This window comes from Chelmon rostratus, chromosome 11, assembly GCF_017976325.1.
Source record: "Chelmon rostratus isolate fCheRos1 chromosome 11, fCheRos1.pri, whole genome shotgun sequence".
In the NCBI taxonomy this organism is placed as follows: Eukaryota; Metazoa; Chordata; class Actinopteri; order Chaetodontiformes; family Chaetodontidae; genus Chelmon; species Chelmon rostratus.
The window spans coordinates 9,163,251-9,175,943 of record NC_055668.1 but is presented as its reverse complement, the minus strand read 5'-3'; the positions used below and the strand labels follow the sequence as shown (position 1 = coordinate 9,175,943).

The window sequence follows — 12,693 nt, the reverse complement described above, 5'->3', positions numbered from 1 at the left end:
CATCGGGTCATTCACTTATTGCTTTCTTATTGTGTTATTAGTATTATTACATTGTTTTCAGGTTATACCAAATTGCTTTATTCTTACTAAAACATGTTATTTAAAGGGTAGAAATATGTCCAAGAATCTGCAGAATGTAATGCCAAAAACATGCTGCTACTTGCTTGTTGTTTGCAAGAACCAACCTGTAACACTATTACGGCACAAGCCATAATGCTAACGGTTGTTGTTAAGACGGGGACTGAAAACTTCAACAGCTTACTTTTAAGAAGAGTAAGTTTGAAACTTCACTCGCTATGATTTGTATTATTAATTAAACTATTAAAGAATAGTGTTGGTACTTTTGAAACTAACCTTCCCCAACATATTATAACCTATAAGACTTGGGTCTTCATTGGCGCAGGGCTGTTTCACTGTTTTAGAGCTCTGTTACCGTTGGCTGACAAGTCACAGAAACAGAGCTTTATTTTAGAAGTAGGCTCTTGTGGGTTTTCTTTATTGATTTTCTGTGGTAAGACTTTTTTTTGATACATTCCCCTTTATAACAACACTTGTGTTTCATTTAACTCGAGATATACAAGCTTTAGGCTCTGTTCTCCACTAACTTATAAGGCAACATTGGCTCGGTGAACAATGTCACATTTCTGTGTTGTTTAACAAGCATTAGAAAATCAGCTTTTCCCAAGCAAAGTTAAATATCACATTTTTGGCTTAAATATCAGCAAATAGATAAAAACAAATATTTGCTATTGTTAATGAAAGGTGAACATTACCCATATCATGCAAACATACTGAGAAATACATGTGTGCAGAATTAAAGTGCTTTCTCAGGAAACACCACCATGATGTGTCAGTTAATCAGCTATGCCCAATTTAAAAAAACATTCATAATCTCAAATGATAAGATGCCTCTCTTACATCTATTTTCCTCTCTCCAGGTTGGGATCTTGTCCAGAGATATAAAGTCTTGACGACGATACTCCTTGCGTCTCTCCTCCCGATCTAGACGGAGCAGTCTATCTGTGGAAGAAAGTAGCCATTCATTTTAGAGAGAAGTCCCACTGAAGGATAACACAGATCAGACAGAAGGAAACACACGTGGTACTGGCACAGAGAAGTAATAACAAGTTTAACATTCATTTGCAGTGAAAGCCAGAAACTTTTCACTTAAATCTCCATTAATTAAATTGCTTGTTTCTTTTCTTCTATTAATCTCACAGCAAACTGCCTCCCAGTGCCCTCCCTATAACTGACCACCACCCAGTTTGTTCCAGACTCGTCCTCCACGGCTCAGTTGGCACGGCCATCATCATCATCATCATCATCATCATCATTATCAACAGCAGCAGCCGTGTCCTGCTCCACACCTCCCTGACTCTCTAAACTTTATATGATGTGATCTCTGCTTGTGTGATTCTGCTTCATGCATTCAAATCCTTTCAGCTCGCAGGGTCAAAGTGCAGGATCGGCAATAACAGAGCACCCCTGGAGCTGGTGGGGATTCTGAGTGGCGCTCAAACACACCTCAGCAGGGTCGCTGCTTGCCATGCAAGACATTTGAACACAAGTACTGTGACTGAATGGCGGTCCACTCCACTTACTCGACCAGGGGTTCTCAGCCATGTGCCATGGAGACCCGAAACAATGCAGGTTCTGTTCCAATCAGACACCTCAGCACCACTTGATTTCACTCATTAGTCTCTCTTATGTGGCTGTGAGTGTGTTCGTGTGTGTAACCGGCTGTTTTGTGTGAATTGCCTGGAATGAAAATGCGCATACTCTTGTGTCTCCCCGGCTGTCAGCTGAGAACCACTGCACTGTGTCAGCCTGTTGCCCAAGCTTCATTGCACTCTGAACTGTTTGTCCTGTTTGCTCTGGCTCCGTGCTGCTCTGCTGTCTTATGTGACTTTGTTATTAAAAGTTTGCCAAAGAATTTAAATCGCACAGTTTGTCTGGGATACAAGTACTGCACATGGAGAAACTTACTTGAAATCTAGGTCTAGCTACATTTACCAGCTATCTAAGCTGCATGCAAGAAGTGAGAGCACTTTTTTGCTATTCATTTGCATGGTTTTAAAACAAAGTCTAACAATAACTGGCTGACAGTAAATCACACAGCTGCTTCTGAGCCTCTGTGCTGCTCTACCACACTTGGGCCCTCACAGCTTGCGTCCTCTTGTTCATCTCCACTGACTGCATAAGAGCCTCAACTTGCTACTGTTTCTCCAGACAGCACCGGGCTGTTCAGCAAAACAAGCTTCACCCTAATTATGTGCTTCACTGTGAAATCTTCGTCACATAGTACATAGCCTCTGTAGCTGATACTTGTTCTTTATCTACCTCTCCTTTTTTTTTTCCTGTTGTTGTAACAAATGAATTTCCCCAGCATGGGATCAATAAAGTCTTATCTTATCTTATCTTGTAAATACACAGTGTGGATTTTGGTAAATTAAATCATCCCCTCTGTAAAAGAGTTTAAGCAAACTGGAAGAGATATGACACTACACAAAAGGAGAATCATAGTTTACTATATTAGGCTCTTTTTACAACAAAATGGTGAGGTCTAGGATTTAATGCTTGGCATACAACACTACCCTACATCATAGGAACTCTGTATTATTTTTTGAAAGGGACTATGAGTTATGGGACTTGCCTCTGACACAAATAAAGCCTAAAATATTGAGCAAGCAGGGGCTGACTATATTTTGGTAGGAAATGCAAGGTTCCATAAGTCATCTTTTGGCAACACCCCGCAGTACGCCAGGCTTACATTAAAGGTATTTCTGCAGTGGGGGATATCTGTTCCATCCCTTATATAGTTTCTCTCCCTCTTGCCCACTCCTGTCATTCCCAAGGCTGCTTTTATTCTACATGGATGAATAAAAAGGCTGTTCTGAGGTGAACACAGCAAAGCTCTCTGGACTACACTAAAGCCCTTCGTCACTCTGCTGAACTTTTAGTCACCGAAGAATCCCAAAGCTTAGCCTGGATGCCTGGAAGAGAACAGGGTGGGCTCAAAACGTGCTTTATTAAATATGAGTGTCGACAAGTTTGTGTTACTGGAGCCAGAGCATCAGCAATGCTCAGTCCTGCATGATTCTTCTGTCCTTGATGAGTTCTGGATGGGAAGGCCAGTCACTGTAATGCTGCCGACCTCCCTGAACCAAATTCAAGTGATAACAAAACGAAAGGAGATGTGACTGCCTGTCACATAACATCTCATTTTATGTAGTCTTTTAATGCTATTTGTATTCCTGTTTGCTTATTTGGTTTGTTTACGTCCTCCAACTTCAAAATAGAAAATCTGCATGTTTTTTAACAATTTTCAAATAAGGCTGATTTTGCCTTAGGTGCCAACATGACTCACCTATTTATCCTTGTTGATATTACATACTATTACAATTTCCCCCAGCTAATACAGACTAGTCCTGGGTCAAAAATACCATTTATTAAAAAAACAATCACATTAGGTTCCTTAAGTTTTTTAAATTTCTTTCAGAATTTGACTTGGCTTGATCTCCTCTTAAAGCAATTTCAGCAAGAGGGCTATACGCTCTGAATATGAAATCTGATTTACTTTGATGTTCATCCCGTGCTGCTACCTGCTCAAACTGCAGACGGCCAGCTAAGATTAATTATTACCTTGCACGGAGAATTTTAATAGCCATTATAAGAATTTTCCCACACACTTCAAAAAATTAGGCGTGAGTCAGCAGGCTTGACTCATTACGACGCTGACTGAGCTGCAGCATTTCACAAGAAAAACTAATCACCGTGAAATTCAAATTAAAAACCCGCCAACAATATCAACAGTGATTACAAACAATCCTCGCTTCTGTTAATTGAGGTCACATCCATGCTGAGCAGAGGTCAGGGCTGGAACCAGTAGTCCACTTCAGCCAGTGTCATATTAGGGATCCAGTCTGATCACATGCAGCCCTCATTCCGTTACCAAGCTCTTAAGCAGTTCTCCACACCCCTCTGTCACAACAGACAGTCACCCATGTCACAGCAGGAGGGAGCACAGGTGGAAGGAATATCATTAATGATGGCCGCATTCCATTTGGTTCCATTTGACTAATTGCAAGGCCCTGATTGTGCATACTCACACAGTGGCACAAATGGAGGAGGTGGCATCAACAGAATGGAGCCCGCACTGATTAAAGTGATTACTGACACCTGTGCTGTACCTGCTATCACAAGCGCAAAACGACGACCATGGTAAAAGCTCTGCTGTGTCAGAAAATGAATAACTCATGAATGACATCATGGCAGAGCTCACATGCCTCTTGCCTGTTTGTGCACAACAGGTCCATCCCGCATGCCTCTGAAGCTAAAAGCACTTGGGGTCCAAATTGACAAGTTTCCTAGCTAGCATTAAACGCACCTTTCAAATGACAACCACGTTTTAAACCATAAGACACTGGGTTAATGTGCGTTACTACGGAGTGACTGCTGTGTGGCTGCAGGAAGATCTAGTTGCAGGGAAGGAAGCTTGCAACTCAGTGAGCTACTGTTGGTGTATCACACAGGTGGAAGGTAGGGTGTGCTAGTTAGGAGTACTCCAACAGGTAAATAACAACTCCGAGGAAAAAATCGGCGAGAATCTTAAAGGTAAGCTAATTAGCTGTAAAGAGGCACTATGTGAGCAGTGTTGTTGCGAATGTCAAACATGTTATTACGGTAGCCAAAGAGAGGCGCAACATCATTATAACATCTGTACAGTCGCCGCATGGGATGACCGAATAGTCTGCATGAAGAAGTCTCACAGCAATACAGAGAGGACACAAAGAGTGGCTGTCAATCTCCTGGCATGGTTAGAATTCATGCTGTCTGCCATGGAGATGAGGATAGCCTCATTCCCCCCAAAACAAGCCTTACCTTTTTCAGTCCTCCAGTCCTTTTTCTTTTTGCTCATGCTGCCGGAATGGTTTGACTTCGAATGGTTGCTTTTTGACTGTGGCAACCCCAGGCTCACAGTGAATAGTGGTCCGGGAAAAAAACGAAATGTAAAGTGAAACAGCCTCTGGACGGTTGTCTCACCTGTGAAGCTGTCAAATTTCTATGGACCTCTGTCGGCGCAACCTATCGTGATTGCGCCGTAAATTATGTGTACGAATCCTGGCCAAATGATTGGCTGTCGGGAACGGGGAAGTGGGCGTGCGATTGGTCTGGTTAGGACGTCACTCAGCTAAGGTCCGCGCACTGGGAAGGCAGGGTAGGTTGTTTCCGGCGGGTCAGCCTCCTGGCGTGTGAGGTGTTTGGCTAGTAACGCCGGGCCAATTGGATGTAAACGCCAGAGTGCAGTCGACTTTAGTTACTGTGAGTAAACTTAGCACGGAAACGGTCCTGTATATTTAAAAATAAACACTTTTTCATAGGTTTGTTTTCTTGTCTATGTGCGACAGCGTGTTTTGCAATACTATGATTTAGATTTTAATCCCTCTGCAGAGAGTGTAGGATGCAGGTGCACAATCATCTAATATAATATAAGTGGGCTAGTAGTTTGTAATGTTGGACATTATTGATATAATTCCTCTTTTAGCCGATTTAAATCTCATACTCTGATTAGTCCTGTCATTAAAAGGTGGTATGTCAAAAAAAATCTCACAAAATGGATCCAAGAAATAAATACTGAATTTGAAATGACCAAAGAGGAGCTCTTACTAAAGAGAGCAGCAACCTTCTTTTACTGATCATAAAAACTGAACCCCTCATTGCCTATAGAAAATCTAATAATGATAATAATAATAATAATCTTAGTAACTGCTCATAATATGCTTGCATCTTGCATTGCTGTGACCTTGTCCTATAATTGCTGTGTAATTCTTTGCAACATGACCTATTTGATGATAATTCTGGCATAACCATTATATGTGCCTTTAATAATTATAAAGCACACAAGTGGACACAGAAGCATGGTAAGCTGCCCTTGTTCATGGCAGAGGACAGTATCTCGCAGGATAGACCGGATCGGACCAGTAAGTCAGGCTGTCATATGTGAGAGGCTGGTTCCAGAGACCACCGTCTGTCATCTGTTGTGTTAGCTCTGCTCTGGTCCAGACCCATCTGCTCCTGAAACCGCTGACATTATCTGAGAGTGGCAATTTTCTTTCATCTAAGCTGTACTCTGATGTAGGTTTTTTAAACTGAGGTTTATTCTAATGAAATACTCCAGTTTCCATATCAACAACTATTTAAAAAAAAAGGTTTGCATTAACATTAACAACATTAAAAGCAAACTGGCAGTATAGGTGGAAGATATATACATATATATGCATATTATACATAAAACTCATATTACAAAGGATTTATATCCCAGGATAAATGTGGCAAATTCTCTCAGTTTTCACCAGATGTCTCATATTACAGACAAATTAAAGATCTTTATCTCATTGAGCTGCTGCCCTTTTTAGGAAATTAAGACAAAGCAATCATCTCACACATCTGGCACAGAGATTCATAATTTGCCCTTGCAATATCTTAATTAGTTTCCTAATATGGATTTACAAAATATTAGAATAATGTATCAGTGTCTATCTGCAGAACTTCCAGAGCCAATGATAACAGCAATCTTAAGTATCTTCCTCTCCCCAATATTAAAACAAAGACAAGATTTGAACAAGTTGTCATTTGCAGTTTTCCCTCTGTACTATTCAGACCAAACCACTAGATGTCAATCTTGCAACATTATACGCAGCACTGAATCTGTTTAGAAGTCTTGAAGGAGGCTTGTGATTCTACATGAACCTTACAAAGATTGTCAAACATGTCACTGACACATGTATGAATTGCTGATTTTAGACAATCTTGCTCTCAATAATCTATTATGCTTTTTATTTTTAATTGCACATGAAGGTTTGAAAACCTCTTTGTCAGCAAGCCTCCAGTGTGCTGTAGTGTCGGGGTGAAAGATGCTAAATCTAAAGCGTGTGGCCCAGACCTCTGACCTTTTATTTCGACCTTTCAATGAAGCATCGCATATTATACATGTACTTGTTGGACTATTATACTAAACTAAAATATGCTCCACTATACTATAGCTTTAGTTATGACATTAAAGCCCCTACACGCCCATAGTCCACACAGTCTTCCTGGGACTGTGTTGATCAGTCTCGGCTTCACTGACAGCCACAGTAACTGAAGGCCTTAAAGTGTTATTAAATGTTGTTTTGTTCCTGGGTTCAGTCACTATCAGCTTTTTGTATTGTTGTAATTTGGTCACCATTCACAAGTCACATGTTGATCTCATGTTGTTTGGACTGTGTTTGCTTTTTTGTTATATTGATAGAGGGCGAAATAAAGTAATTACATACATTATCTAGTGTCTGCTAGCTGCTGTCTGTTATTTTTTGAGTGTTGCATTTGCAACCCATGTGTAATGCAGACGACATGTTATTTGATGAGCAGCAAAAAGATCAAACTTGGCAGACTGTTCCTGGTAAATAGTTGATTCTGCAGGGCAATCTGCACGCTCCAAACAGGGGAGGATCTATTTGTGTAAGACTGCGTAGGCAATTGTTATTGTCATGGTTACAGCACAAGGAGATTAGGCCGGTGGCTGTACCTGCAAGTCACTAGCAAGAACATTGCATAGTCTAATCTGTTATTGGCTTTATATGTATGTTTTTCATATTCCACTTGTGATCGTGCAACGTAATTACAGCAAGCAACGCAATTATCTACAGAGAAGTGCACAAAATTACCCCCAACTTGAAGTGAGCCCAGGGGCTGTAGGGATTATAATGATGGCAATTGTTGTTTATATGTGTTCTTATGTCAATATCCTTAAGGCCTTTGATGGGTTTTTAGTGACTATTTGGTTTGGTAAATTTCTGTAAAGGGATTGTATCATCATGTCTGCTCTGAGTCAATGCCTAATGATAAAACACGTGATTTGTTTGGTACAGTAATTGGTGGTTTCACATGCAAAGCTCAAGCCTATAGATGCAGACTAAATACTGTCTAGTCTGTGAAGATCTCCAGTGAAAAGCTGGACTTAACCATCTATGCGCAACTGGCCCATAAAACTGTCAGCAGAGGCCTTAAATCATTAAATGCTTAGATCATTTTTAATGTCTTTGCATTGACGATAAGATCAGAGGAAGCATCTCTTACTGAAAGCCTCAGATCAGGTTTGGCAGTGTAAAGGTGATTTGTGGCAAAGACAACAATTTCTCAGCCAAACTGCACACACACACAAGTAAACATTTCACTGTTTCTCGCATGAATTTGTGAGCATATTCGCATTTGTATTTTACAGTCATTAAAGATGGAAATAGTTTTGCAGCGCTGCCGCACTGTCAGAAAATCTGTGCTGCCTTTGGCGCCATGCCTACCCTGAACATGAAAACGCTATAGTTTTGTGGTTTGTGTGGGTTCTTTTCAACCTTCGCAATCAAACATTTGTCTCATATCATCCATTGTGTCCGGTCACGTATTATGCTCATGTGTGCCACAGATGTGAGCTCGCTGTCAAGCAGCCCTGACAAGTGCCTCAGTAGAGACATTTGTGCACGGACTGCTTGCTCTGATACACACCTCTATACAGGCATAATGCTTGTTTATGTGTTCAGTATTGACTCAAACAGAAATACATTTTTGTTTTGTGTGTGGCCTAAATAAATGCTTTGTTGTGTAACTCCATTATCAGGAAAGGGGCCAATGAAATTGACGCCGTTCTATTATTTTGACACAACAACTGCCCTGAAATTCTAAAGCTCTTTTCCTATGTGGAGCAGCACAGCAGCTTTAGGCTGTGCAGCCTCCTGCCCCATGTCTCAGAATTAGAGATTATAGTCTTGTATTTCTAATTTCCTACAGTATTTTCTTATTTCTGGCTTTTGAACCTGTTTCATTCATGATTCCAAGCATTTTTCGTTGCAGATCACAGTCTCCTCTAGTATGTAATTCAACTGTAAAAGCAATTTGTCAAGAGATGCACTGCGATATACTTAAGTGAATATGGTTGTTTACTTAGTGGCACTTTGTTTAGTCTATATCCTTAGAATGGGTTTGGGGTTGAATTAAAAAAGCATCACACTGTGAGTATTCTTTTCCTGCAGAATTCCTGTGGGTTGTAGCTTTGGCAAAATGTGTTGCAGCGGCTCCCTCTGTTTATTTTACTCTATTTAATAAAGCCCCCATCCAGCATGTCTCTTCACACCAGAGCGTGCCTGCTCTCTGCCTGCTCGAAGCAGCAGGAATTCCTTCCTGATCGCTGGCTGAACTCGAGATGAATAGATTTAGTGTGGATAGATCTTCAGCATGTTCAGATGTTCAAAGCATATGCACGAAAGTGATCCAAACTGTTATGGCTTCTATGTATCAACAATTTTCTTTGCAGGATTATTCTGCTCATACAGTGTCTGTCACTCTACATTTCCTTTTTTCCAGCTCAGTAATTTATTTATATACAACTCTATAGTGTTTCTAACTTCTGCTTTTTTTTAATATTTAAACAACAGACTAAAGCATAAACAGAAAGGTTGAAATGTGTTTAATTGTATTGTATTTCAGGTTTCTAAGAAACAATATCATGTGTTCCCTCTGACCATACAGCATTACTCATCCAAATGAGCATCCACCACCACGTCTGCCAGATGCCAGAACATTTCAGGAGAGAGAGATTCCACAGGAAAAATGCTTTCACAGAAATATCGCTCACTCCGACAGCAATATGTCCATTGCTGGTTTTCAAGAACACATTCTAGTTCTAACTTTTTAGTAGAATAATAGTGGAAGGATTAAGAATGTTTACTTGTGCCTTCATAAAATATAAGCCTCAAAATAAAATGTTGAAGTATTTGATTTTAAGCTAATGATGGGGTGATTTTATTTTTCACAAAAAACCTGTGTGAGTGTGAATTTGTCTCAAGATGAAGAGGTGGAGATGGTCTTGAGACAACACATCTACTAAAACTGGACAGGCGGTTTTCTTCAGCACACCATCCACAACAGCAAGAAGAGGTTTACACAGAGATTTGATGGCATGCTATATTAAAGCCGCCCCATAAAGGCTAGCTGGCCCCTCTTCTGCACTCTGCACCCTGGCCCCAGCTCTCTCTCCATTAATTGCTCAATGGCACTCTTTCATCTCTGTTGACTCGATCCAAAGAAAACAAATTACAGCGCACATTATGATTAAAGAATGTGCTTGTTTTGGTACACCCATACAACTCCTGCTCAGACAATAAACATAAAAGTGCTTGTTGCAGATCAGTAATGATATTGGGCTAACGTTGAACTTCAATGATCAAGGGCTATGAGCTGAATATACATGCTTGTATTGTTTTTTTTTTTTTCTTGGAACATTTCAAGAATAAAACTGCCTTTTTATTACAGTCTCTGCGATATGAAATATGATAACCTGCAGGTGTAATACAGGATGTCACTGAAAGATCTTTCACTTTTTTGCCAGGCTGCAATGATTAAACATCTTTCATGTGTGGATTGTGGAAAGTTGAGAGAGGAAAATGGCTGGAGAGTTCTAAATGCATTGCAGTGACTGGATTATAAACTTTCCTAAAGTTTAAGGGTTAGTTGTTGTCACGAAGGCTGTACATTTGTTTGTGTCTACACTCAGTTGTTGTGCCACACTGAGGCAAGAACTGAACATTTTTCTTCAGGGTTTAATTATCAGCTGCCTGACAGGCTCAGCACAAAATTGTCTTAACGGCCATATCTGGTGAAGAGCATGTTTCATTCTCCTCCCTACCTCCCCACTGTTGTTCTGGAGCAGGCAAAGTGATTATTGAGGACTTGATTTGCAGCTGTGGGGCCTAAACTTGCACTGAAAACATCTCTTGAGCTTCTGATCAAAAGTTCTCTAAAAGGTCTAACTTGACACACAACATGCAATTTATCCAAGTGCATACAGCAAAACACAACCGAACATCATGGCAGAAGCTGCATGACAATACAGTACAAATGAGATTCAGTGATAAAATAACATTTGAGTGGAATAAGTGGAAAGATGCACCCTGGAAACCTTAACACAGTGACAAAAGGCTATTGGTGTCTGTCTAGGGTTATGTGTCTTCTTTTGTTGTATATTTTTCTTCCTTTCAAACAGTGTTATAATAGAGTGGTGGGAGACCAATTTTCAGCATTTTTGCCATTTTTTTGACAGTTTGTCATCATTGAGGGACAGAAAACATAAGAAGAGAGACGGAGACAGAGAGACAGAGATGCTATGTAATAAATCTTGATTGCCAGACCAGAGAATTTGTCATCCTTTTCCAGTGGCATTCAAGGAGACATCTATTGTAGAAGCATACAGTGCTGTATAAAGGACATCAATTCCTCATTGTCAACAGCCAATAGTCTGCAGGCATTTGAACATGTCATAGCTGGTGAAACACAGGTGTGATTATTAACATGCTTTCCATTTGAGGTCCAGTCTCAGAGTCCATGTATGAGTGTGATGGCTCATGACCATGGTTAAATGGAGCTGGACTCATTAAGAAAATGAATTGCACCCGTGCCTTTCCTGCTAGCTTAACTGACAACTGTGTTATGACATTTATGCACGATACAAATCAATGCAAATTCTCTTAATGTCACAAACCAAGCTAACAAGGCATTGCAGTATTATGGCTGACAACCATGGTAAGAGGTTAAAGTGTTCTAATGTTAATTTCTCCTATTCCATTAAATAATAATAATAAAAATTATAATGAACAAGCTTTTTCCCCTCCAGGAAGTATACACATTCTTACAGGAAGTCAACTAGTGTTACTGAGAATCATCACATGTAGAATCATAATGACCGTGACAAACTTGAACATGAACCCAGCAGAACCCTCCTTAAAGTTCAGATAGAAATGGACTAGTCTCCACTTATGAGTTGCTCCCTTATCCAAACAGTCTGGAACTACGCGCTTATTGCACCTGACTATACATCAGGAACAATGATGTCACTTCCTAAATGATAAAGAGGTGAGGGAAGTTCCTATGAAAACTGTTCACAATAAGAATAAGTGTAATATAGTCTTCACTAACACATGCTGTATCCTTTCACCTTCTCATATTGGAGAGGAGGCAGAAATATTTCAGTGACAGTACCCTGAATCCTGTGCAAAAGAACACCAAAGATATCTGCTTGGCCAGGTGATCTATACCAGGAGAGGTAAATATTTTAATGTTTCTATTTAAATTGTAAGACTCTTTAGTATTACTGCAGCTAATATTCAACAATGTCATGAGAATTCAGTGGAGACCTCAGAGGATATCCTGATATAATAACTCACCAATTAACTAGAATGGGCCAAAATGTAAAATCCTGTCTTATATCATAATTGCACCTTAAATTAAAAAAAAAAAGTAAATATCAAATATTTAAAAACAAAAACTGTCTTTTCATTTTTGTGTTAACTCAGCTACATTAGATATGCATTGAAGATGATTTTGTAATATGAAGTTTAAAAATGCAGATTTCTGCTTCATGTTTTAGATTCATGAACTACTGAGTTTTCTTCCATCAAATGTTTTCTGTTTTTGTGCATGTGTTCTGTGTATGCATGTCAGCAGGAATAAAATATAGTAAAATAGTGTAACTGTATCGTATTTCTCCAGCAATATCTAGGTTTTATTTTGTGCAGCTTCACCCACGTGCACCAATGTTTGCACTGAACGCACTTCCTTAGCAACGTGTATGTGAACCAGGAAGTACTTTTGTACGCTCCAGCTAAC

The 12,693-nt window shown here is 39.9% G+C and overlaps 1 protein-coding gene across 7 annotated transcripts in view; it reads right to left on the bottom strand.

The window, feature by feature from the left end:
* The window catches only part of macrod2 (mono-ADP ribosylhydrolase 2), a 407,625-nt gene extending 402,556 nt beyond the window's left edge, over positions 1-5,069 (bottom strand). For all 7 annotated transcript variants that reach the window (XM_041947057.1, XM_041947058.1, XM_041947062.1 and 4 more), the window contains exons 1-2: positions 4,882-5,069; positions 919-1,020 (exon numbers count right to left, since the gene is read on the bottom strand). In XM_041947057.1, coding sequence (XP_041802991.1) covers positions 919-1,020; positions 4,882-4,918 — 139 coding nt within the window. In that variant the 5' untranslated portion in view covers positions 4,919-5,069. The remainder of the gene's footprint in view (positions 1-918; positions 1,021-4,881) is intronic.
* Positions 5,070-12,693: the final 7,624 nt, after the last annotated feature.